Source organism: Acipenser ruthenus, chromosome 54 (genome assembly GCF_902713425.1).
Source record: "Acipenser ruthenus chromosome 54, fAciRut3.2 maternal haplotype, whole genome shotgun sequence".
NCBI classification, from domain to species: Eukaryota; Metazoa; Chordata; class Actinopteri; order Acipenseriformes; family Acipenseridae; genus Acipenser; species Acipenser ruthenus.
In genome coordinates, this window is record NC_081242.1 from 1,932,041 (window position 1) to 1,958,526 (window position 26,486).

The 26,486-nt window shown below is 41.2% G+C and overlaps 1 protein-coding gene across 1 annotated transcript; it reads left to right on the forward strand.

The window, feature by feature from the left end:
* The first annotated feature begins 1,545 nt into the window (after positions 1–1,545).
* Positions 1,546–20,271, forward strand: LOC117398341 (interferon-induced very large GTPase 1-like). Its single transcript, XM_059016996.1, has 4 exons — positions 1,546–1,600; positions 10,918–11,191; positions 11,271–11,543; positions 15,143–20,271. The coding sequence occupies exons 2-4, from the start codon at positions 10,987–10,989 to the stop codon at positions 19,825–19,827; spliced, it is 5,163 nt and encodes a 1,720-aa protein (XP_058872979.1). The 5' UTR covers positions 1,546–1,600; positions 10,918–10,986; the 3' UTR covers positions 19,828–20,271.
* The last annotated feature ends 6,215 nt before the right edge of the window (positions 20,272–26,486 follow it).

The window sequence follows — 26,486 nt, forward strand, 5'->3', positions numbered from 1 at the left end:
TAGTACTGTAGTCAAGATGGTACAGTCCATTCCTCCCTATAATATTTCTCTATAATATTTTAGTAACCCGACTAACTGTACTGTGGGGAAAAGGGGCTTTGTATATATAGTCATGCTGTGTGTTATCATGTTCTTCTGGGGGTCACAACCCCTAAAAGCGTGAAAGACCTGGGCTTACGGTTGGCTGGCATAATGGGGGGGGGGGGGGGGGGGGTTGGGGGGGTCAAAAGTTGCTCAGTGAACTGTTCATGGTGCATAAGGGGTGCATTCACAGAGATTGTTCTGTGCAGAATCTGACCAATTTAGCCAATGATCTTCTATGAATTACCTCTGTGAACGCACCCATTGGCTAAATTGGTCAGATTCTGCGCAGAATTATCTCTGAATGCACCTGTTAGGGTTAGGGTTAGGTTTAGGAGAACGTTAGGAGAACATTAGCAGAATGTTCTGTAATAACCTAACCAATAAAGAACCTACAGATAACGCTATGGTTACGTTACCTATTTTAATCAACAATGGTCATTGGAGAAACTATTTACTACTGGAGGCTAAAAATGAAATGCGCTGTTCATCATCCATTAGACGTATCTTGTTAATCTGCCTTCTTTAACGGTTGAACGTCTCTTCTTGCGTTCTTACCGAAAACATAAATGTAATTTTCTACTTGAAGCAATTACTAAAAAACCACGAATTCCAAATACAGTACTAGTAAGAGCCCACTACTGGAAATTATCATGCGTCACTTGCCTGGGCTGTTGCCAGTGGCACTGGAACAATTTTTAGAGTGAGGGTGCTGAAACACATTGAACAAAACTGTAACCCCTATATGTGATGGAAGCCATGCAAAGCCAGGGGTGCTGCCACACCCCCAGCACCCCTAGTTCCAGCGCCCTTGGCTGTTGCAGTAACAGTTACAAAAGGGCATAGTGAATAAAAGACAGAGAAGACAGCATAGCACTAAAAATACAGAGTTAGATTTCTTTGGTTTAATTAAATTAAAATAAGTGGTATACAGAACGTGGATTAGTCCTTACTACTACAGGAAGGTTATGGTTTGTTTTACTGAGAAATATCTTGACATGTTAACAGTTAAATATGCTTTATTCTTGCCTGTTTTAAATGTGGTTCTAGAAGTTACAGAGATTTTTATTTTAATGTTTTGCCACCCGACATTGTTAAGCATGTTATCATAGCGAAACTGCAGCTGCAAGGTCAGAACACATTTGTAAAGTAAACACTGGGTGCATTCACAGAGATCATTCTGCGCAGATTTTGTGCAGAATTTATAACTGTGTAAAAAGTACTTCCTACCTTCTGTTGTAAACCTAGTTTTATAAACTTGGGGTTAATTGTGGATAATTAAAACAGGCACAGGGGTGAGGACTAAAATATACTCTGCGTTTCAGACTGCCTCAAACATAAAGCAGGATAATGTTTAGATCAAAACCGGTTTTGACTGGCAAGAAAGGGATGTTGGTTTGTGCTTTCAGTTTCGTTTCTGCATCTGATATAAACAGTTTTTTTTTTGCATACTGTGTCAGTGTTTAGAAGACCTGCAGAGGACAAGGTGTGGAGAGTTTGAACTTCTTCAGCATATCAGGTATTCACTTCATTTCTTGAAGATTAAAAACAAACACAAAATAAGAAACTGAGAGATAGTTTAAGAGAGAGAGTTGCAATTTGATCACAGTGAGGTGGTTCATTTTGTTGTTAATTGTAATGGGTTGTAGCAGGGTGGTAGAAAGCTCTGACATGAAAAGTGGACAGGGCAGAGCCCTGCTGTTTAAATATATTGTTTATTTATTTATAGAACGGGCCTCCGACCCTGTGCAATTTATTATTTTGTATTTGTTTTGTTGTAGTTGTTGTTATTATTATTGTTATTGTTGTATTATTATCGTTATGGTTTGTATTTATGACGGCGACGCGCCATGTTGTTGTTTTATTTTTGTTTTAAATGTGTTCTGGCAGCGGCGAGGTTGGGTGCTCGTCCTCTGCCAGGAATAATTAAAAACCCGTGCAGAAGGTGGCCATCTCCCGAATTAATTAGGTGATTAATTTGTTGCTAATTGGGAGATGGTCACCTGTATAAAACCCTGCAGTTTTTCATGCTCGAGGTGGGTGTTCGGAGGAGAGGAGAAGAGAAGAGAAATAAAGTAAAGAAAAAAAACAAAACGAAACTTAAAGAAATATGAAGGCTACTTGTAAAATTGTATTTTTAAACTTGGATATTAAACTATTAAATTATTCTCCAAATCTTGCAATGTCTAGTTAATTTATCTATTTAGTTGCAAAAGCAAAAATCAAGATATACACACATAGCCTACAAAGCTATCTATGTAGCTAAGGTTGTTTACTTAGTCTTCGATGTCTTTCTGTTTCTATCTACAGACAGTGTCCTTCAGTGCTGTAAGAAATCTCCTTTTGTTCATAAAAACATGTTTTTGTTGCACATTTCTAAACCATAGACAACAGAAATTAATGCTTACTGGAATAACATTTTTATACATTGACATGAAATGTATGTAGTTAAACTGGACATTTCGAGACAGGACAGGATTTTAAATGAAATAAACATTGTAATCTGTATCAGTTTCTAAATGAAATCGAGGATATTTGACAATGAGTGATTCTTTTATTGAGAATGCTTTCCAGTATTCATTTATAGCCTATACATTACAATGTTACAATAGTACATGATACATTACTGTAATAAATGTGCTGCAATTAACAACATATTTTGAAAACTGTTTCAGAGCTGCTGTTCTGTCTGGTAACCATAAAATGACCCAAATGTATTATATGATGTATTTAAATTGTATATTATGGATTTTATAATATATTTGTTGTCATATATATATATATATATATATATATATATATATATATATATATATATATATATATAATTTGTGAGATAGTGTAGTCCTGGGGGAAGAAAAAGGACTACACTTCCCAGAAGAACACAGGCTGAAAAGCTGCAATTATGGTTAATTGTTTAATTTAATTGTTTTATTGTTAATTATCCCTTGCACCTGGTAGTGATTGTAAATTAGGACCACGTGCAGGGTATTTAAGAGGTGCAGTCAGTATGCACAGGGCTGCTGAGTAGATGGAGGCAGAAGGGGTGCTCTGCCTCCAAGCAGTCATTGAAAGGAAAAATAAATAAGTCTCAAGAACGGGGTGTTTTGTTATTGGTCGGGTAAACGGCTTAGCCGTCCTGAGTGTTAGTTTAGGTTGCTGTTTGTGTTTTAGTTTAGTGCTCAAAAAAGAGCTAGGTGTTTGTTTTGTTTATATGAATTAAAAATATCGCGTCAGCGCTTAAACCACAATTTCCTGTGTCCTGGGTCTATTTTTAAAGGGGTAAAGAACCAGAGCCAGTCGCAGCTTTGTTACTATATATATATATATATATATATATATATATATATATATATATATATATATATATATATATGAGATTATATGATGAATTACAATATTTGTATTATATATGTCATCTATATTATATAATATGTATTAGTTGTATTATATCTATGATGTATTATATGTATTTTTTTAATGTAATTGTATACCAGTCATGTATTATGTACTATTGTAACATTGTAATGTATACGCTTTAAATGAATACTGGAAAGCATTCCGCTCCCATCTCCACCAGCACAGTACCTGCTGGTTCCACGCCGCCGCCATGGGAGGACTGCGTGCCGCTCCCACCTCCGCCAGCAGAGGGAGAATACCTGCCGCTCCCACCTCCGCCAGCAGAGGGAGAATACCTGCTGGTTCCACCTCCACCAGCAGAGGAAGAGTACCTGCTGGTCCCACCTCCACCACCCTGGGAGGACTGTGTGTCGCTCCCACCTCTGCCAGCAGAGGGAGAATACCTGCTGGTTCCACCTCCACCAGCAGAGGAAGAGTACCTGCTGGTTCCACCTCCACCACCCTGGGAGGACTGTGTCGCTCCCACCTCCGCCAGCAGAGGGAGAGTACCTGCTGGTTCTACCTCCACCACCCTGGGAGGACTGTGTCGCTCTCACCTCCGCCAGCAGAGGGAGAATACCTGCTGGTTCCACCTCCGCCAGCAGAGGAAGAGTACCTGCTGGTTCCACCTCCACCACCCTGGGAGGACTGTGTCGCTCCCACCTCCGCCAGCAGAGGGAGAGTACCTGCTGGTTCTACCTCCACCACCCTGGGAGGACTGTGTCGCTCTCACCTCCGCCAGCAGAGGGAGAATACCTGCTGGTTCCACCTCCGCCAGCAGAGGAAGAGTACCTGCTGGTTCCACCTCCACCACCCTGGGAGGACTGTGTCGCTCCCACCTCCGCCAGCAGAGGGAGAGTACCTGCTGGTTCTACCTCCACCACCCTGGGAGGACTGTGTCGCTCCCACCTCCGCCAGCAGAGGGAGAGTACCTGCTGGTTCCTCCTCCACCACCCTGGGAGGACTGTGTCGCTCCCACCTCCGCCAGCAGAGGGAGAATACCTGCTGGTTCCACCTCCGCCAGCAGAGGAAGAGTACCTGCTGGTTCTACCTCCACCACCCTGGGAGGACTGTGTCACTCCCACCTCCGCCAGCAGAGGGAGAGTACCTGCTGGTTCCACCTCCACCAGCAGAGGAAGAGTACCTGCTGGTTCCACCTCCACCACCCTGGGAGGACTGTGTCGCTCCCACCTCCGCCAGCAGAGGGAGAGTACCTGCTGGTTCCACCTCCGCCAGCAGAGGGAGAGTACCTGCTGGTCATACCTCCGCCAGCAGAGGGAGAATACCTGCTGGTTCCACCTCCACCACCCTGAGAGGACTGTGTCGCTCCCACCTCCGCCAGCAGAGGGAGAATACCTGCTGGTTCCACCTCCGCCAGCAGAGGAAGAGTACCTGCTGGTTCTACCTCCACCACCCTGGGAGGACTGTGTCACTCCCACCTCCGCCAGCAGAGGGAGAGTACCTGCTGGTTCCACCTCCACCAGCAGAGGAAGAGTACCTGCTGGTTCCACCTCCACCACCCTGGGAGGACTGTGTCGCTCCCACCTCCGCCAGCAGAGGGAGAGTACCTGCTGGTTCCACCTCCGCCAGCAGAGGGAGAGTACCTGCTGGTCATACCTCCGCCAGCAGAGGGAGAATACCTGCTAGTTCCACCTCCACCACCCTGGGAGGACTGTGTCGCTCCCACCTCTGCCAGCAGAGGGAGAGTACCTGCTGGTCCCAACTCCGCCAGCAGAGGGAGAATACCTGCTGGTTCCTCCTCCACCACCCTGGGAGGACTGTGTGTCGCTCCCACCTCCGCCAGCAGAGGGAGAGTACCTGCTGCTTCCACCTCCGCCAGCAGAGGGAGAGTACCTGCTGGTCCCACCTCTACCAGCAGAGGGAGAGTACCTGCTGGTTCCACCTCCACCTCTGTGGGAGGACTGTGTGTCGCTCCCACCTCCAACAGCAGAGGGAGAGTACCTGCTGGTTCCACCTCCACCTCTGTGGGAGGACTGTTTGCCACTCCCACCTCCACTAGCAGTGGGAGAATATTTGCTGGTTCCACCTCCACCTCTGTGGGAGGACTGTGTGTTGCTTCCACCTCCACCAGCAGAGGGAGAGTACCTGCTGGTTTCACCTCGACCTCTGTGGGAGGACTGCTTGCCACTCCCACCTCCGCCAGCAAAGGGAGAGTACCTGCTTGTTCTGCCTCTATCGCTGTGGGAGGACCACTTGTCGCTCCCACCTCCACACCCATGGGAGGACTACCTGTCGCTCCCAGCACTACCACCAGGGAGAGAAGGGGAGGAGCCCCTGCCGCCTTTGTCGCCAGAAGGGGAGTCAGCCCCTGCTGCCTTCGGCACCACCATCAGGTGGAGGGGAGCAGGAGCTGCCTCTGCCTTCATGACAGGACGGACCGGGATAGGTGGCTGGTGGTCCGAGGATATGTGAGGGAACGCTGTTCTACTTACCTGTGCTGCTTCTGCTTCCAATTGAAGGGGCGTGTTCTCGTCTACCAAGGGCTGACGCCTGCCTGCCAACAGAGGGAGCCAAATTCATTACTTACCTGGGGTCCCACTTCCAGGAGACAGTGCACCACTACCGACTTCTAAACCTATAGCATATGACAGGGAGCAAGAAGTGAGGTAGTTAGCTTCCCGTACATGGCTGTTGTCCATTGAGACCTAAACCATTCGTGTTTGATTTATTTGTAAATAAAATACACTCACCGCTTGTAACTCCTGTGTTGCGCCCTTCCTTAAGAGAGACTACGCAGACTAGTGGCAAGAGTCAGCAAACTTTTCACTATATATATATATATATATATATATATATATATATATATATAATATAAAACAAGTAACACAAAAATGTGATACATATTTCATTTATTTATTAAAGAAAGTTATGCAACAACCAATGCCCCCGTGTGAAAAAGTAATCGTCCCCTTAGATTAAATAATTGGTTAACACCTTTAGCAGCAATAACTGCAACCAAACGCTTCCTGTAGTTATTGACTAGTCTCTCACAGCGCCGTGGAGGAATTTTGGCCCACTCCTCCATGCAGAAGTGCTTCAACTCAGTGACATTTGTGGGTTTTTGAGCATAAACTGCTAGTTTCAGGTCCTGCCACAACATCTCAATGGGGTTTAGGTCTGGAGTTTGACTAGGACATTCCAAAACTTTAAATTTCTTGTTCTTCAACCATTCTGATGTAGACTTGCTTGTGTGTTTCGGATCATTGTCTTGCTGCATGACCCAGCTGCGCTTCAGCTTCAGCTCACGGACGGATGGCCTGACATTCTCCTGTAGAATTCTCTGATACAGAGCAGAATTCATGGTTCCTTCAATGATGGCAAGTCGTCCAGGTCCTGATTCAGCAAAGCATCCCCAAATCATGACACTACCACCACCATGCTTGACCGTTGGTATGAGGTTCTTACTGTGGAATGCAGCGTTTGGTTTTCGCCCAGACATAACGTGGCCCAAAAAGTTCCACTTTTGACTCATCTGTCCATAGAACATTGTTCCAGCACTCTTGAGGATCATTCAGGTGCTTTTTGGCAAACCTGAGATGAGCATTCATGTTCTTAGTGAGCAATGGTTTCCGCCTTGCTACTCTGCCATGAATCCCATTTTTGTCCAGTGTTTTTCTGATGGTGGAGTCATGAACACTGACCTTAGCTGAGGCGAGAGAGTCCTGCAGAACCCTGGATGTTGTTCTAGGTTTCTTTGTGACTTCCTGGATGATTTTACGCCTTGCTCTTGGAGAGATTTTGGCAGGACTGCCACTCCTGGGAAGATTCACTACTGTCCCAAACTTTCTCCATTTGGACAATATGGCTCTGACTGTGGTTCAGTGGAGCCCCAGAGCCTTAGAAATGGCTTTGTAACCCGTTCCAGACTGATAGGCATCAACAACTTTATTCGGAGGTCTTCAGGAATTTCTTTTGTTCGTGGCATGATGTGCACCTTGCACACCAAACAAATGAAAGAAGCACCAAACTTTGGTGTAATTTTTTCTCTCAGACTTCTTCTATATACAACTACAACCGACAAAAAAATCTGAACAAATACAATGTGAAAATGTGCAAAATGCAGAAAATCAGACAGGGGCAAATACTTTTTCACGGCACTGTATATATATATATATATATATATATATATATATTGGCCTGCTCAGATTTAATCAGACCAATCAACTAAAGAGTTGATCACAGACTTTTATTTTATTTAATCGTGCAGTTTTATTTTTGTATATAAAATAAAATCAACCTGACTTCTGTTATATGTAAACTTATGGAAACTATAATAAGATCTAAAATGGAAAATTACCTATATGGTAACAATATGCATTATAAATATCATATGGGAGATAGTGAAATTGAAGAAGGGAACTATGAAAAAGACCTAGGAGTTTATGTTGACTCAGAAATGGCTTCATCTAGACAATGTGGGGAAGCTATAAAAAAGGCTAACAAGATGCTCGGATATATTGTGAGAAGTGCTGAATTTAAATCAAGGGAAGTAATGTTAAAACTCTACAATGCATTAGTAAGACCTCACCTAGAATATTGTGTTCAGTTCTGGTCACCTCGTTACAAAAAGGATATTGCTGCTCTAAAAAGAGTGCAAAGAAGAGCAACCAGAATTATCCCGGGTTTAAAAGGCATGTCGTATGCAGACAGGCTAAAATAATTGAATCTATTCAGTCTTGAACAAAGAAGACTACACGGCGATCTGATTCAAGCATTCAAAATCCTAAAAGGTATAGACAATGTCGACCCAGGGGACTTTTTCAACCTAAAAAAGGAAACAAGGACCAGGGGTCACAAATGGAGATTAGATAAAGGGGCATTCAGAACAGAAAATAGGAGGCACTTTTTACACAGAGAATTGTGAAGGTCTGGAACCAACTCCCCAGTAATGTTGTTGAAGCTGACACCCTGGGATCCTTCAAGCTGACTGATGAGATTCTGGGATCAAGAAGCTACTAACAACCAAACCAGCAAGATGGGCTGAATGGCCCCCTCTCGTTTGTAAACATTCTTATGTTCTTAATTTCCTCTGCCCGGTGCAGGCATTGAGGTGTTACATGGATAGGCCAAGAGCTCTGCGTGATACTGACCAGCTCTTTGTCTGTCACAGTATGCGTACCCTAGGGCAGCCCCTCTCAAATTAGCGACTGTCGCATTGGATTGCGGACACAGTCTCTGCGGCGTATGACACTGCTGGCTTACCCCCACCTGGGAGAGTAGCTGCGCACTCTATTAGAGGGTTGGCTACATCTTGGGCCCTATTCAGAGGGGCCTAGCTGTGCTATATATGTACGGTGGCTAGCTGGGCTACACCACATACATTTTTTAGGTTCTACTGCTTGAATGTGGTAGATACTTCCTTGCCTTCACTAGGCACGAGGGTCCTTGAGGTTGCACACTCGCACCGTTAACCTTCGGTTATACTGCTCTGACACGTCCCTCGTATGCTGCAGTTCCTTCTCCCTCGCGACAGCTCTGGTATACATTTCTCATACGTATTGTTGTTAGTGGTCATCTTCGAATCGAAAGGGAACGTTAGGTTATTTACTGTAACTCTGATTCCCTGAAAGAGAAGACCACCGCCAACAGCGAGGTCGCATCGTTCACCCTCACAGGTTCGATGTAAAAGGGAAATGGCTTCCTCAGGATGACGGTTTTAACCCCTCGGTAGGCGGGACTGAGGGCGTCATCCCAGGAAGGGGCCTATCGGCAGCTCTGGTATAGAGAGCTCAGATAATACCTACCCAATGGGCAGGCATATCCCATATGTAATGTTGTTGGTGGTCGTCTTCTCTTTCAGGGAACCAGGGTTACAGTAAGTAACCTAATGTTCCCTTTCAAACTCGGTCCTGGGGTCCCCCTGTGGCTGCTGATATCAATTCCAACTGAGCTCTCAATTACTTAACAAGACCCTTAATTGAACTGACATTTTGCTTATTTACACCTTTTTAATTGTTTTCAGCTCTTAAACAGTTGCAGAGTTCAAGTTACTTATAAAATGTTATAGCTAACTTGAAATATGACAGAACAGTCTAGGCTAAAGCAATCAGCTAGCCGATGACCAGTCACAAAGATAATAAAAGTAAGTGTAAAGAAGGACTTTATTATTTATTTATGCATTTATTGCAAAGGGTATTTGTTTTTATTTGCTTATAAAACAACTTAACAATAAAGCAGTTTTATATCAATAATGTGAAATGCTGAATACATGGTGTCAGGTAAAATAAAAACACAAACAAAAACCACACACTGTCCTGTATGTTTTTGCTATTTGGTCAAAGAAGCTTGTCAACAAAGGATTGCTTGGCACAGCCTTCAGTTATAATAGTAAGTTGTGCAAGGTTACATCACAAACAGGATTTCACTTCTAAAGTCTCGTAAGCATAATGTACGACTTCCGGACATGTTTCCATGCAAAAGTATTTAGTGGTAAAATATTTAGTGGTAAATAGTATGGCTTTTTAGCATGAGAAAGCAATTTACCCCCCTTTTAAAGTTGCACGATGTTTTAGACGCGCACTTCCTATAGCGTGTGGTATGTGTTGCTACGTCACATAAATAGTGCCTGTGGAGAGAGAGTGACGACTTTCTAAGCTGCATGGAATCCCGGCCAATGGGGTGAGTCTGAATCTTTGAGGAATCGAGTATTGTAAATAAAATTCCTACTCGAATACTTTGAAGTTTCGAATACTCGTTCATTTCTGAAGCAAATGGAAAAATGTGCAACTACAACCGAAAAAAGCCAAAGAAAATTGGTCACCAAAGCCAATTGTTAGGTGCCAACTGCTTAAAATAGAACAACTTGTTAAGGCACTAAAGTGATACTAAAACACTAAGTTATATTAGTATGTTATGTAAGGGTCGCTTTACTTGGTTTTATCTGCTCCCTATTTTACTGCATTTAATACTGTACTTTAGAATACTGTAATCTGTCACAAGTTTTATTTAATCTGTAGTATTTTGTATTTAATTATATCTTGATGTAACTATCACTGACACTGTTATCTGCTCCGTTATTGAATCGTATTTTGTCATATACTTGTACTTGCTAGAACCGAAGTCATTGTATTTTATCGTGATCTTAATTGTATTAATACTTGTACTGTGATTCTTGAAATGTATTTTTGTTTACGACTGTAAGTCGCCCTGGATAAGGGTGTCTGCTAAGAAATAAATAATAGTACTCACTTGTCTGTTGCCTCATTCTGTTGAATAGGTGATCTATGCAGCTGATGACTGCAATGAACTCAGCATTTCATATTTGAGATATTTTGTATACAGTCCTCTGATTTCTTAACTACCCTAACTCAAAAATCATGCCATAGGTTGTTACTGCAAGCAATGCACTAGATTTTGCTCTTGCTTCAGATGTAAGACTTGCCTGTAATTCAGTCACTGTGAAATATCTCTTTGCAGGAACCTCTGAGATGTCATCAGTGAAGAGTGCCAGGTAAGAGGACTCAAGAGGCTGAACTCCAGGTAGAAATGAAGAAAACGCAGGTCAGCCAAATCACTCACTTTGCTGAGTACACCAGAGAAGTGCCCAGTTCAGAGAGAACTCTGGACACTACACCCATCATCCCAAATCCTCAAGACCAGGACAAACCTCAGGGTCCAGCAGACACCTCGCCTGTCACCTCTACTGGTCAAGGGATCCAGAGCATGCCTGCTTCAAGATTTCTCTGTACAAGTAAGAATTATTTATTTACAACTCTTCTTCTGTCTCTCAATCTACTTTGACGTTACATCAGTTCTCTTTTCTCTTCCAGAACCATCTCCTCCTGGAGAGATAAAGATAGACTCAGTGGAAATTGATTATGTTTCTCTGAGCTGGGACAGTCCTGTTGGTATAGATGGGATCCCACACAGCTTCAAAATAACTTTCTGCAGCTCTGATAAGAGTCACCAAGATGAAGCCATTGCACCCTCCAATTCCACTGTCATCTCTAAGCTGAGACCTGGGAGAGAGTACAGCTTCACAGTCACCACAGTGCTGGAAAATGGGACCCAGAGCACGCCTGTTTCAACATCTGTCTGCACAAGTAAGGATCAGTTCTCTACAACTAGGGGTAATAGCCTCATAGATCATCTATACTTCTTTTTTGTCTCATTCCAGCTCAAAGTAGACCCATTTGTTATATTTCATACATTTGTGATGATACATAAACCACATGTGATGGAGAAAAGGATTCCAGGGATGGTGTTGTGTTCATGCAATAAAGCTGTGTAACTCTTGCCCCATGTGCAGGGGTTCAAAAAAAAAAAAAAAAAAAAATTACCATATGAAGACCGTCAATTATTTTGGTACGCATTGAACCAAAAGCGAAAAAAACAAAAACATGTTGATAATAAATAAGGGAGGGGGGGAGGGGTACCTATAGAGGTTGTATTGCTTCAGTAAAATATGTCCTGAATACCTAGTATACAAGACAGTGTAAGATAAGTGCTATGGTAGAATATGTTTGAAACATACACTACCACTAATCATTTTAATTTAAAAAACTGAACACCGTACGCCCCTCTCACCTCCAGCTTGTGTTAACCAGAGGCGGAATTTCTTCATTCGCCATCTCGACAGAAAAGCGTTGTTTAGCATAACTTTTAGTAGTAGTAAAATGTTACTGTGACTGATAACTTGCTGGAAATGTGACTGTTAAATTAAGTTTGTTTTGCCTAAGTCAGCTGCAGTTGTTGCTGCTGCAATGCAAGCTTACTTGCAGCAGCATCATTTATCTGTAAATAAACAATGTGTATTTTTATTTAAATTATAAAAACATGATTACTGTTCTTCTATATAACATATTTTAAACTATGTGTGAATGTTTTATTCCATTTATATGGATTACCTGTAAAATAATAGGATTTTCAATCAAATATAAACAAAAAGCTATGGTGACTTCACCAGTAACTTAGTACCAACAAAGGTTCGAACCTTTCTTCAGTAATGTGTTCAGAACCTTTCAAAGTCAAAATGTACCCTTCGTTGCAGCCCTAATTTATTTATAGTACTTTGAAAAGCAATATATGGATTTTAAAGTATGACATTTTTTTCTTCACAGTCTTACTTTTGACCCAAAAGAACAACGTTACAGCTCAAGAAACTCAGTAAACATAATAATAATAATAATCAGACATAAGCTAAAATATAGGGCAGCAGTGTGGGTTCAATCCCAGGTGGAGGACACTGCTGCTGTACCCTTGAGCAAGGTATTTTACCTAGATTGCTCCAGTAAAAAACCCAACTGTATAAATGGGGAATTGAATGTAAAAAATAATGTGATATCTTGTAACAATTGTAAGTCGCCCTGGATAAGGGCGTCTGCTAAGAAATATAATAATAATAAAATAAAATAGCCCAACTATGTATTTGTAAAAACTATGGCTGCTCCAATTAATAGATTAATCGGACTGATTAATCAACTAAAGAGTTGAACCTAAATTATTATTTTTTTTTTAATTTAATCGTGCGTTCTATTTTTTTTATATAAAATAAAATCAACCAATAGAACATCTGCATTTTCTCCATGGCAGTCCAATCATAAGTGAGTGGAGGTGGGATATAAACAGCTGAAGGTCTTTAGTAGGTTTAACCAATGCCAGTAGCTGCACAAAACACATTCTTAATATAACCACTGTAAACGGGCCATCACTCACGGTCGTTCGTTTGCCCCCAATATGCAAGACCCAGGACACAGAAATGGAGTTTAAGGTGCTGACATGCTATTTTTAATAAACAAAATAAACAAAAACAAACACCTAGCTCTATTTGCGCAATAACTAAAACACAAAACAGGAACCTAAACTATAATAGGACAGCTAAGCTATTTACCTGCAACACAAACAAAAGCTTCAAACAAAACCATACAGGTTTACACTGCACACACGTTTCTCTCGACTGCTCGGAAACAGAGCACACCTTCTGTCTCCTTCTACTCAGCAGACCTGTGCAGACTGACTGCACCTCTTAAATACCCTGCACCTGGTTCTAATTTCCAATTACTACAAGGTGCAGGGGATAATTAACAATAAAACAATTACCAAATTAAACCAAAAAATACAGCAAAACAATTCAATTAAAACAAATGTGCATACGCACATGTTTTCTGCAGGGAGGATTTTAACCCCCCTCCCTGCTGTGTTACACCACCCATTTCACTTCCTCCTAAAACTTAAGTCAATAAAATAGAAATATGTCTTTCTTCAGCCCTGATGTTAAACTACTGGAAGCAGTCTTTGGGGCTTCTGTCTGGCAGTAGAATTTGTACTGGCAATAGGAAACCCCAACTAGATTACTGCCAGTAGAATTTCTACTAATCACTCTTTTTGTTCTATTTTTGAACACTGAATTAGGTGTGGTATTCTATGGTCATGGATCACAGGGGGGCGCCAACTAAAAACAAATTGCGAAGGCTGGGCGTGATAAAAAAAAAAGGCAAATATATTAAATGATTACTTTTCACAGGTTTTTACAAAGGAGGACACGGACAACATGCCCCATATGTCAACCTGTTCCTATCCAGTTTTAAATAACTTTAGATAACAGAGGCAGAAGTGTTAAAGGGACTAGGAGCTCTTAAAATAAACAAATCCCCTGGGCCAGATGAGATCCTCCCAATAGTACTCAAAGAAATGAAAGAAGTTATTTATAAACCGCTAACCAAGGGTTGACACATGGGTTGTACCGACAGACTGGAAAATAGCAAACGTAATTCCGATCCACAAAAAGGGAGACAAAACCGAACCAGGTAACTACAGACCAATAAGCCTGACTTCTATTATATGTAAAATTATGGAAACTATAATAAGATCCAAAATGGAAAATTACCTATATGGTAACAATATCCTGGGAGACAGCCAGCATGGTTTTAGGATATCATATGGGAGATAGTGAAATTGAAGAAGGGAACGATGAAAAAGACCTAGGAGTTTATGTTGACTCAGAAATGTCTTCATCTAGACAATGTGGGGAAGCTATAAAAAAAGCTAACAAGATGCTCGGATATATTGTGAGAAGTGTTGAATTTAAATCAAGGGAAGTAATGTTAAAACTCTACAATGCATTAGTAAGACCTCACCTAGAATATTGTGTTCAGTTCTGGTCACCTCGTTACAAAAAGGATATTGCTGCTCTAGAAAGAGTGCAAAGAAGAGCGACCAGAATTATCCCAGGTTTAAAAGGCATGTCGTATGCAGACAGGCTAAAAGAATTGAATCTATTCAGTCTTGAACAAAGAAGACTACGCAGTGATCTGATTCAAACACTCAAAATCCTAAAAGGTATAGACAATGTCAACCCAGGGGACTTCTTTGACCTGAAAAAAGAAACAAGGACCAGGGGTCACAAATGGAGATTAGATAAATGGGCATTCAGAACAGAAAATAGGAGGCACTTTTTTACACAGAGAATTGTGAGGGTCTGGAACCAACTCCCCAGTAATGTTGTTGAAGCTGACGCCCTGGGATCCTTCAAGAAGCTGCTTGACGAGATTCTGGGATCAATAAGCTACTAACAACCAAACGAGCAAGATGGGCTGAATGGCCTCCTCTCGTTTGTAAACTTTCTTATGTCCTTATGTTCTTATGTAATTAGGTAAGAATTTTGATTTTAATTGAAATGTTCTGTATATATTTTGTCTTGCAGAAACTCTACAGAAATATCTGCATGATCTAGGACTGGACCAGAACTTCAAAACCAAACTTACCTTGAGTGATGTCCTTCAGATTGGTACAGGAAGTATAACAGAAGAACCAATTCTGTCAGCAAAATCTCTTCCACATTCCTTTCTGAAAACCCTCATGATGGTGAATGTAAAAGCAAGAAGCATCAGATGCAGTGCTGCTGAGTCAGAAACAAACACAGCATCGTCTGATTTTAAAATCAGTGATATTATGGCTGATAATGATAATGATGAAGATAATGTAATCAATCCACTAGATCTTATCACAGCTGTCTTGCTGTGCACTGACAGCTTCTTGCAGCAGGAAATTATGTCAAAAATGTCGATGTGCCAGTTTGCTGTACCTCTCTTGCTACCAAATTGTGACACTAATCAGTGTACATTAATGCTGTGGGCCATGCGAGACATTGTGAAGGAGTGGAGGCCCTCCTCACTACCAGAGACAAAGGGGTTTGTAGAAAACAGTATAGTCAGCACTGCCATGCCATTGATCTCTTTTGTCAGGCTGGGTGACTGCAGTTTATCAAAGTCTCAGATTCTGAACCAGGTTCTCAGTAACCCCCATCAGTACCATGATATCTTTGTCCATCGCAATATGGATTGTGGAGATGTTAGAAGGAGGATATCTAATGGTTTAGCTGAGATCAGTTGGTACCTTCCCTGTGGAAACAAAAATATTGATGTTTTTCCTGAACCACTATCCATTGCTAACATTCGTGGAGATGTCAGTTCTTTTCAAACACAGTTTTGTTTTTTAATGCAATCTTCAGCAGCAGTTTTCCTATTTTTTGATAACATAGGGGAAACAGAGTACAAGTTACTGGTTTCCCTTAAAACTATTAAAGACAGATTGTTTTTGGTTTTTAATTCTGAGGTTACATTAAAGCAGGAAACCCTGAAACACATGGACCAAATAAAATCAGAGTTACAGTTACAAAAAAGACAGTTCTTGGTTAAGAACAGAAAGATCAATGATGCAGACTTTGTAAAGAAGCTTCGCTCTACAGTGGAAAGCATCATACGAAATAGGCCACATAAAATCAAAATAGAAGACATGACTGCTATAGCAAAGGAATTTGGAATTGCTATAGATGAAGAGAGCACTGAATGTCAGACAGGAAAACAATGTGCAGCAGCGATCACAGCCAAAATAGACAATGTTCTGCTATTTAAGAAGAAACAGCTACCATTGCAAGATGAAGACTGGAAGAAACTGGCCAAATTAGAGAAGGAGGAGTGCAGACTACGAAAAGCAGGAGAGAAGCGAATTGAAGACTATAAGTGTCAACTCCAGAAAGAAATAAAGGAACTGCGAGAAAAACAAAACAAGCATGATTTAACTGAAGCAATGAAATGTTTCATATGTGCTATATCAAATTCAAACAAACAAGAAAGATCATTTTTTCTTAAGTGGTTGAAGCTGAAATTGGATGATAAAGCACGAGAAAAACTTTCTGATCTCCGAAATCAATACAAAAAACTATGTAATGCAGAGCACTTAAGAGAAAATAAAATAAAAATTACAGAGTTGGATCAGCAAATCTCAAACAGCTCTTTAGGAATTGAGCATTTCATGCGTGAAATTGGGCAGATTTATGAAGCAGCGTGGTCTAAAGGATCTCATCAGCAATTTCAATATCTTTCCAGTTTGGGGGCAGATCTGCTGTTGGATGGCTTCCCTCTTGAGCTGCTGGATGGAGATGCATCAAATATCCCTGTAAGGTGGGTGGCTGATGTTTTAACAAAACTCCATGAGAAAGTTCAGCACAAAAGCAGGCTGCTGGTTGTAACAGTGTTGGGAGTTCAAAGCACTGGGAAGTCTACCCTCCTCAACACAATGTTTGGGGTTCAGTTTGCAGTTAGCAGTGGCAGATGCACAAGAGGAGCCTTCATGCTGTTAATCAGAGTCAAAGAGGATCTTAAAGAAGAGCTGAACTGTGATTTTATCTTGGTAATCGACACTGAAGGTCTCAAATCTACAGCTTTGGCACAACTAGAAGACAGCTACGAACATGACAATGAGCTTGCAACACTGGTTGTAGGTTTGAGTGACATCACCATAATAAACATTGCAATGGAGAACTCCACAGAGATGAAGGATATCCTACAGATCGTGGTGCACGCCTTTCTTAGAATGAAGGAAGTGGGAAAGAAACCAAACTGTCAGTTTGTGCACCAGAATGTGGGGAACGTGTCTGCTCATGACAACAATGCAAGGGACAGAAAAAAGCTTTTACAACAACTGAATGAGATGACACAGGTAGCTGCCAGGATGGAAAAGCTAGATCCCAACATACAATTCACATATGTTGTGGAGTATGATCCTGAACACAGTAACTGGTACATCCCAGGCCTGTGGCATGGTATTCCACCAATGGCTCCAGTGAACACAGGCTACAGTGAAAGTGTATATGAGTTCAAGAAGAGCTTGATTGAGGTGTTAAAAAGCTGCAAATACCAAACTCTTCCAGAGTTCTTGGAGTGGATGAGAAGTTTGTGGAAAGCCGTTAAACATGAGAACTTCATCTTCAGCTTCAGAAATAGTCTAGTGGCTGAGGCTTACAGTAATCTGTGTGTTGAATATGGTAAATGGGAATGGGACTTCCAAAAGCACATGTATAACTGGCTGGCAACTGCTGAGACAAGAATTTCAAATACCAAAAACAAGTCGTCAAACCTTGATGAGTTTCTCAACAGATTACAAGATGAGCTGGAATCACAAGAAAATACAACTCTGGATAAATTGACTAAATACTATGAAAGTAAGGATGGACATGTTAACCTTGTAGAAAGCTACAGAGCAACCTTTGAGATCAGCATCAAAACTCTTAGGACTGAAATTGAAAACTCTGTGACAAACAAGTTGACAGCAGCTATTGATTTTCAAAAGGGAATGAAGAAAGTACATGATGCCTATGGGAAGCATAAAGCAATATTAGAGGAAAGAGTATTGAAATTGCTTGGAGACTGCAGGAATATAAATGAGGGTTTATCTGAGGAGCAGCTAAAAAAGGAATTTGAAAAGATGTGGGAAGAGACAGTGAAGGGACTGGACTTCAAAGATTTAGAGAAGCGAGACATTGTAGGCGATGTTTATAATCAATTGAGAAAACAATTAAAAACACATGCAGTTTCAGTTAACATGGTGTTAAATGAGGCCACAGATTTGACTGAATATGGAAAAACACACTTTAATGTAACTGACGGTCATTTTGATCGTGCATGGTACAAAAAACACCTCTCCGATAACATGCACTTGTCAACACACCCCAAAGAGGAAGCAGAGGCGTGGGTGAAATCTATAACAGAACAGTGCACAGCGTTTGTATCACACAAAAAAAGCAGTAAAACTGACTACCATGAGACCTACACCAGAGAGCTGTTAGATATGCTAGATGTCAAGCTGAAGGAAATTAAGAAGCTGAATACCAACACCCAGTTTGAGGTTGATCTGAAGCTGCACATCTGTGGGTTTGCTGCCAGGGAATTCCAACAGATGCACACACATTTCATTGTAGTCAATGACCCCCGGAAACATCTGGAAAACTCTAGGCAGCAGTACTGTTCTGACTTCACAGATCTTTACCATGAGAAGGATCAGAGTCTAAAGAAGGCTGAAGAATTCACTGAGCGCTGCCTCAAGCCTGCAGTGAGGGAATATGTCAACAAAGCCCTTGGGATAGATATTCAGGATGAAATGCTGACTGGTGCAGACTCTGTGAAATACAGCACACGGTCATATTTCCAGCATTCAATTTTGAGAGAGTTCCTGGAGGAAAATCATTTTAACAATTTTTATTTTTACTGTACAGACTATGAAGGTTTTGTCAAGGGATGGATATTGAATCGTATTATTGATCAGTTTTCAAACAGCAAAGCCCTTTCAGATTTAGAAGTCAAACGTTTTGAAGTAATAACAAAAAAAATACAAGGAGCCATTGAAAAGGAAAAAAATAAGACTTTAACAAAGAGTGAAACCATTTTTATGTTTGTTAAAAACATCTGCAGTGATTTAAACAGTGATATTGTGATTTCCACAGACAATCTTGGATTGACACTTATCCAGGACAAAGCAAACACAGACGAGTTCACTGGGTATCTTCAAGATTGTGTGAATGACATGAAGAAATCTCTAAGTGCAGAATTTTCTCAAGGGTGTGATATCAAAAAGAAGCTTAACAGCCTACCATACAAGCCGCAGGACGAGCTGTTCAAGAGGGTGTTTGGTTGTGGAAAGCAGTGTCCATTCTGCAAGGTCCCCTGTGAGGCAGGAGGCCAGGACCACAAAGAACACCATGCATCAGTGCATCGACCAAAAGGGCTGGGTATGTACAGATATGAAAGATCTGGAAAACTAGTTGAGACCATATGCACCTCTGATGTATACAGTGAAAGTACATTCCAGAATAGTGACACAGAGTGGAAGTTTCATCCCTGTAAAGGCTATCGGAAATTTTACCCTGACTGGAACATTGCCCCGGATCCCAGTATTGAAGCCTCTGACTACTGGAAGTACGTGCTGATGAAATTTAATGAAAAATTTGCAGAGGTGTATGAGGCAAAGCCTGCTGATGCCCCTGCAGAATGGAGAAAAATAACAAAGGAACGAGCACTGAAGAGTATAAATGAGGTGTATAACATGAAGTAAATAAGCAGAAGCTCTAAAAAGTTACCTAGTCCTAAAATCATTCTTATGAAACAATTGCCCTGGATGTAGTGATGGAACACAGCAAAAAGCAAAAATGACTGGCATGTAATAGCACCCAAACAATAATGCATGTTCTTGTAAATGCCTTTAATGACCAAGATATTCATTTAAATAATATTAAAGGTTATTGATATGCAATGATTGTGCTTTTAGACATGTGTTACCAATATACTGCTTAACTTGTTACTGTGCTTTGTATCTTAGATTACAATATAGTTGCAAAATAGTATTGTCTTGTGTTTCTGCTTAATGAAATAATAATATTGTACCTTACACAGATCCGTGCTGTGGATTTTTCTTTGTAAAATGAATTACTAGATGGGTCTAGATTCTGTGATTTTTGGCTTCCGCTCATACTTGCTAATAAAGTTGAATTACACTTTGCAGTGTTGTGTGTGTGTGTCAGTTGATTTCCTAAGAGCTCTAATCACCTCACATGCTGGCTGGTTGCGGGTCAGTAGATCCCCAGGTTTTCTTTACTGTCCCTCCCGTCTCTGCACTTCCACATCATCACCTCAAGTGAAGCACCTCAATCCTAGTGTGAACAGAGTCAGGGAGTTACATGTTTGAAATGAATGTCTATTTAATCTGCTAATACTCTCTGTTTACACTGAAAGATTACTGATGAGTCTGACACAGCTGGTTATTAGGATACAAATTTCAAATGTATTTATTTAAACCAGGATAGAACAATTGAGATATATCTAATTTCAAGGGGGTCCTGGCTGGAGAAGTACAGTGGTCCGTAAATTCTGATTAGGTTTCTCTTTGCTCATCAATAAAACATGACTGTGCCTGCAGACACATGCCTCCACGAAAACCCCGGATTATGAATCGATGTGATATTTTCAGTTGCATCCATTTTAAAAATCAAAAGATCACCATCCCTAAATTTTAAAAAAAATCCTCATTTGGTGGTTGTTGTATGTCAGTAAGCGAGTAAGTAAACCTGGACATTTGAAACATGAGAAATCTTACTCTCTGATCAATGTATGGTACTGGAAGTGAATATGCCAAATAAAAACTCAGCGTTTCTCCATTTCACTTCAAACTATTCACATTTATTTTTAATTTAAATCTTAAACTCTATCAGTATTTTAATTCTCTCAGCTGGCCCACTGCTGTAAAACCTGGCCGTCTTTCTACACCTACGCCTATATACGGTTCAAATGCTCTTTAAAATAACAGGCACCTGTTCTCCCTTCACCAATAGAAATAAAAACAAAAATACATTTTAGTTTTTAGTGTGAATTTCTTACCTCACAATCCTGTGGCTTCCAGTTCCACAGTTAAAACGAGCCTCAGTCCACTTCATCACACAAGTCAGTCAGCCTCTTACTGTGTCTGTTTCTTTAATCTTCTAGACTTTGGTTCTCTCTCCTTTACACTTTATCGTTTTCAGTCTTCTTTAATATAGTATTAAAGTTTGTTTTTGATGTGTTGTCCCTTTCTTGATTTTGTCAGAGCATCTCTTAGTCTGTGTAACTGCCGGCTCGCGCGCCTGTATTTGAACTAGACTGGGTGAGATGCTCACACACCGTGGGATGGAGCGTCGACGACTCGTTTGTTTGTAAAAAATAAAACTATTAATTTAAGGGTGGATGAGCCCTCAGTTCTCTCCAAATTTCCAAAATAATAACTTTCTAGTTTAAAAAACACATTATTATGAGTAAAAAACCAATAACAATATAGGGTCATCAGCTCAATTATTTAAGGAGCCAAGTGTCGTGGAAATTTACACCTGCCTCATTCAGGTACACCCGTGGTAAGGACAAATCACCAGAGACAAGTAGGAGCAACTGATTTTATTTAGTTTGCAAACTGGAGCATTCAACAGAGTGTCGCAGACTCTGCAAGCAACCGCAAAGAAGCTCAAAATACACTAAGTCAAACAGCTCCTTATATAATCAGTTTTTGCACAGAGTTCATGACTTGTGGTAATTCTTATCTTCCTTAGTCAGCTGGAATCAAACCTGTGGTATCTTTGATACTGTTGTTTACCAATTTCTCTGATTGGTTGAGTTTTAGTTGCTATGGGGTGTCTATCAGGTCCCACAAAGCTGATTCCCCTAATACAAGAATAACAATCCATATATGGTAACATTAACTGAGTATCTGGGGAGAAAAGAGGAATTATCACTGTCTCAAAATGTTCTTTGTATATCTATCATTTGAGACAATGTCCTATTTTCATGTTGCTGACTCATGCACTCTTCTCTGGACAAGGCTACTGCTCCTTGGCCACATTCCAGCATGTTAGTTCAACATTGTAAATTTAATACAATGTTAACATCAAACTTCATATAATATCATAATTCAGGTTATACAAATCACAGAGATCACCCAAACACATTAGATTAGAACTCTTCGTGCGATTATTCTATTATTTTTCTATCACACAAGCTACCTCAAAAAGTAATCAACAATTTGTGGGAATACTTCAGAGAACTACTAAACAATTTTTTTTTAAGTTATACCAAACAACAATGACTGGATTTCAGATAGAACTGGACTGTCAAGTCATTTATTAATAATTTAAGAAATATAAGTAACATATTCATGAATTTATATAGTGTGTACATTACAGCGTATGGCTTTCCCACACAGTGCATATATAACAAACCTGAAGTTTAACTATATGAAGCATACTGTATTTTAAAACACAATGTAGTTTGAAAAAGTTTTAAATATTGTTTAGTATGTCGAGAGGATGTTTGTTCCCATTTAGCATTTTAATGTGATTTTTTAAAAACATCCGATCTAGAGAACCACTTATGCAGTTGTATGATTAACTTAAACACAGTAGACCAGAAACTGGAGGCACCCTGTCTGGTATACTTGTAAGGGGCCAAAAATTATGCCTGTCCCTTTAAGAACCCCGTGTGCAACACTGTCTTTATAAAAAGGAACGCAGAGTGTTTTCACTGTGCACTAATTCCTGCCAGAGTCAGTAGAGTGCTGATTTTGAATCGGCTAGAAAACTCTAGAAACCACTCAAGAAAAACTGAAGACATATCTCAGGACCTACAGAATACCCACCTCAAAACCGAAAGGAAAAGGAGCTGTGGTTCCCTTTCAATTCGAAGATGACCACCAAACATTATGTATGGGATATTCCTGCCCTTGAGGTAGGTATTGCTGAGTTCTCTATACCAGAGCTGCCAAAGGCCCCATTCCTAGGATGACGCACTCGGTCCCGCCCACCGAGGGCATAAAACCATCGCTCATAGGGATATCTCACTCTTTTTCCCTCTCAAGACGGTAAGGTAATACCTCTGTGTCTAGATTGAGCGTGTTGATAGAAAATAACTTCTCGAGTGGATTCAAGTCAGTTGTACTTCCCTGGCATTCATGCTGAAAGCTAAGGACAGAGTCCTTTTATCTTTCTGTCTCCCCGCTTGCGTGGTAGGCCACTCTTTATATCTGTCTGTCGAATGTGAGCGACTCTCTGTGCAGTCATCCGCGAGTGGTTGAGAGTACACGTGTCCTCGTCGGGGCGAGGCCTGGCTGTATCCCCGCTGTCGACTGACCTCCAGCTGCGCTCTCCTACACGGGGCTAGGCCTTGCCGTATCCGTGCTGTCGAGTGGAGCTGCCGGCCGAGCCTGACTACTGCGGTGAGTCGCGTTGTGTAATCTAATGGTGTATTCTCTCTCTCTTTCTCTATCTTTCTGATATAGATATATAATATTTTATTGTCTGCTTAAACTTACCCACCACGGCTTCAGCTCCGAGTCCCCCCCCCCACCCAGTACACGCTTTGAGCTGACCAGGTGTGTGTGTGTTGACCACGTGGTCAGGGTACGCACTTTGTGTAGTGGCCTCTCCAGTGCTGCGGTACCGCGGCACATGTATAGCCTGTGATATTCTTATCTCAGTGCTCAAGTGCTCAACGTAGGCGACGTACATTCCAGCGCCTCAGCGGTAGTGCACGGTAGTGTGTGCAGTGCTTGGTACACACAGTGCACGTGGTGTGCAAGCGCTAGTACCTCTACTTCTCTAGTGCAGTTACGCACGTTGCGCACGGTACACAGTTCACGTAAGCACTGCTTACCACATAACAAGCAGTGATCGGTACATGTACACGGTGCTTGGTGCCCAGTTTGTTGCGTAAGCACTGCTCAACCTAGCGCATAGCTCACAGTGCTGCACGGTACCTGTAAAAACAGGATACATGGTGTGCACATAGTGCATGGTGCATACGTAAACTGGTTCTACACTAGTGCTCATACCCTGCACAGTACGAGGTGCACTAAGTGCCGACGGTACTCGGCGCACAGTGAGCAGTGTTAATACCTTGCTGTAACGCTAGTGAGTGTACACACTACATTAACACTTACCAGTGTTCAATGTAGTGTGAGCAGTGCCTCAGTGCTAATGCACAAAGTCAGGCCCATATCGGGGTCCCATCCCTGTATGACCTGCAACGCCATCATCCCACAGGGTACCCTCTGCGTGCGGTGCTTGGTACAAAGCTAGTGCAAGAGCGCACATAGTGCTTACGGTACTCTGTGCGCATGGTGCTTGGTAGGCAGGTGTCTAGTAAATCAGTACACATAGCGCCCTTGGGTGCTCAGTGCACGAGGTGCCTCATTGCCCTCTGCCTGTAGAAGGTGCTCCACTCCGCTGTAGGCTATGTGCTGCCCCGGTCGTGTTACTGCACGTAGTCCAGGCTAGACACCCTGTCCAGTTACTACGCTGTGTTTACTCTTTTTCTCTGTAACTGCCTACATCGCTTTGCAATTGCAGTCTGCTTAAAACCTTACAGTGGTCACTGTTTTGTGTTTTCCTCTGCTATTGCAGTTTAAAAAGAAAAAGAGACGCGTGATCCTTCACCCGACCCCAGCTCTGCCGTGCCCCGCTGTGGAGTTGACTCTGCTGGACTGCCTCAGCCCACCCTCTCTGTGTGCTTAAAAATTCAGTTCACCCACGTTGCTGTGATTTCTGCTGTATTACCCTCATGGCTTGCTGTTGTGTGCGTGTATGTGCGGTTTTATTTCACTGCCTGGCAGTTTAGATATAAAAAAATAATACAAGCACGATTCCTCCATCCGGACCCATCTATGCTGCGCCCTGTTGTTGAGTTGCTTACACCAGCTTGTTTTACCTGCTCGGTGGGCTGGTAAAAACAAAACAAAATCAGTTACCTGCGTTGCCGTGGTAACTGTTATTTTTCCCCACACAGCTTGCTGTGGAGTGTGTATGAATTTGTTTCTTTACTGCCTTGGGACAGACTAAAACGAATGACAAAACGGAATGCCCATTGACTACAATGGGGAGTGGAATGCCCATTGACTACAATGGGGAGTGGAATGCCCATTGACTACAATGGGGAAAAGAGGATGGTCGATATCAACAAGGATGGTCAATATCTCCAAATCCCAGACAGGAATCCTAAAATCCCGAATACACTTTATTTAAAATAAACTAGTACACAAAATAAAAGTGGAATGACAGGGAATGACAGCTGCTTTCTATGGTTGACAGGCCTGGAATACTGAAAACACATTAAAACATAGCACAAATAGGAATGACAGCCTATATCTCGAAATCTCTAACAGGAATCTTAAAATCCCAAATGCCGTTTCTTCAAAATAAAGTAATGAACAAAATAAAAGTGAAATGAAGTAGTAAAGGCAATACAGTGAATGTCACTTTTATAAGCCCCGTCTCTTTTGATTGATTTATGACAAGAAGCCCCACCCTTTTGATTGATTTATGACCCTAAGCCCCACCCCTATTGGTTAATATATGACATTAAGCCCAACCCCTTTCCACACCGCTGAGTGATTTATGACCCTTATGTCCAGCCCTTTTTTCCTGACATTAACCGGATATCCGTCAAAAATAGCCCACCCCTATAAATGGTGTCTGTTGTGCCCTAATTTATAAACTATTACATAAAGAAGAAAAAGACAGAAAGAAAATAGAAAATTACGTGTGTATTTCTTTTTTGACCATGTTTGAGACCCTCCATAACATTATCTGGGGTTCTTGACAAACATAGAATCCCTAAACATATTAAACAGTTTTACAATCAGTATATTATACAGATATTATAATGAAAATTAACCCATGATGGTATGAGGAAAATGTGCTTGGCCCCTACATTTCCCCCGGTTTCCATGTTGTGGTAGGTATCGGTGTAGTTCCATAATACACATGGTTCTATATAATGGTTGATTTTAATATTACAACATATTCTAAAAAGTGATTTAAAGTTGTTTTTGAATCCAATAAATGGTAACACAGGTTCAAATTGTAAAGGTTTTAGGGTTGTAGGAGAAAGGATAAGGATAAGCCGTTCTGCATACTGCCATCTGTTGACCGATTATTAATATTGCAGTGTTCTCTAAGTAGTTTCAAAATATAGTCTAAAAAACCTATTTAATGTTATTTTACAAGCTAAACAATTCTCTACAGAAGTTATTTGGGCCTCATTTATTTTGGAATTGTTTATTTTCTGTCAGATTAAGATTTTTTGCTGTCAAATTATAATAGATATGTTATAAAAGAAGAAAGATTAAACCAATCATACATTACCTTGTAGAATGACTGGGAATTTACAAACAGCATGAATGAGAACAACAAAGAATATTGC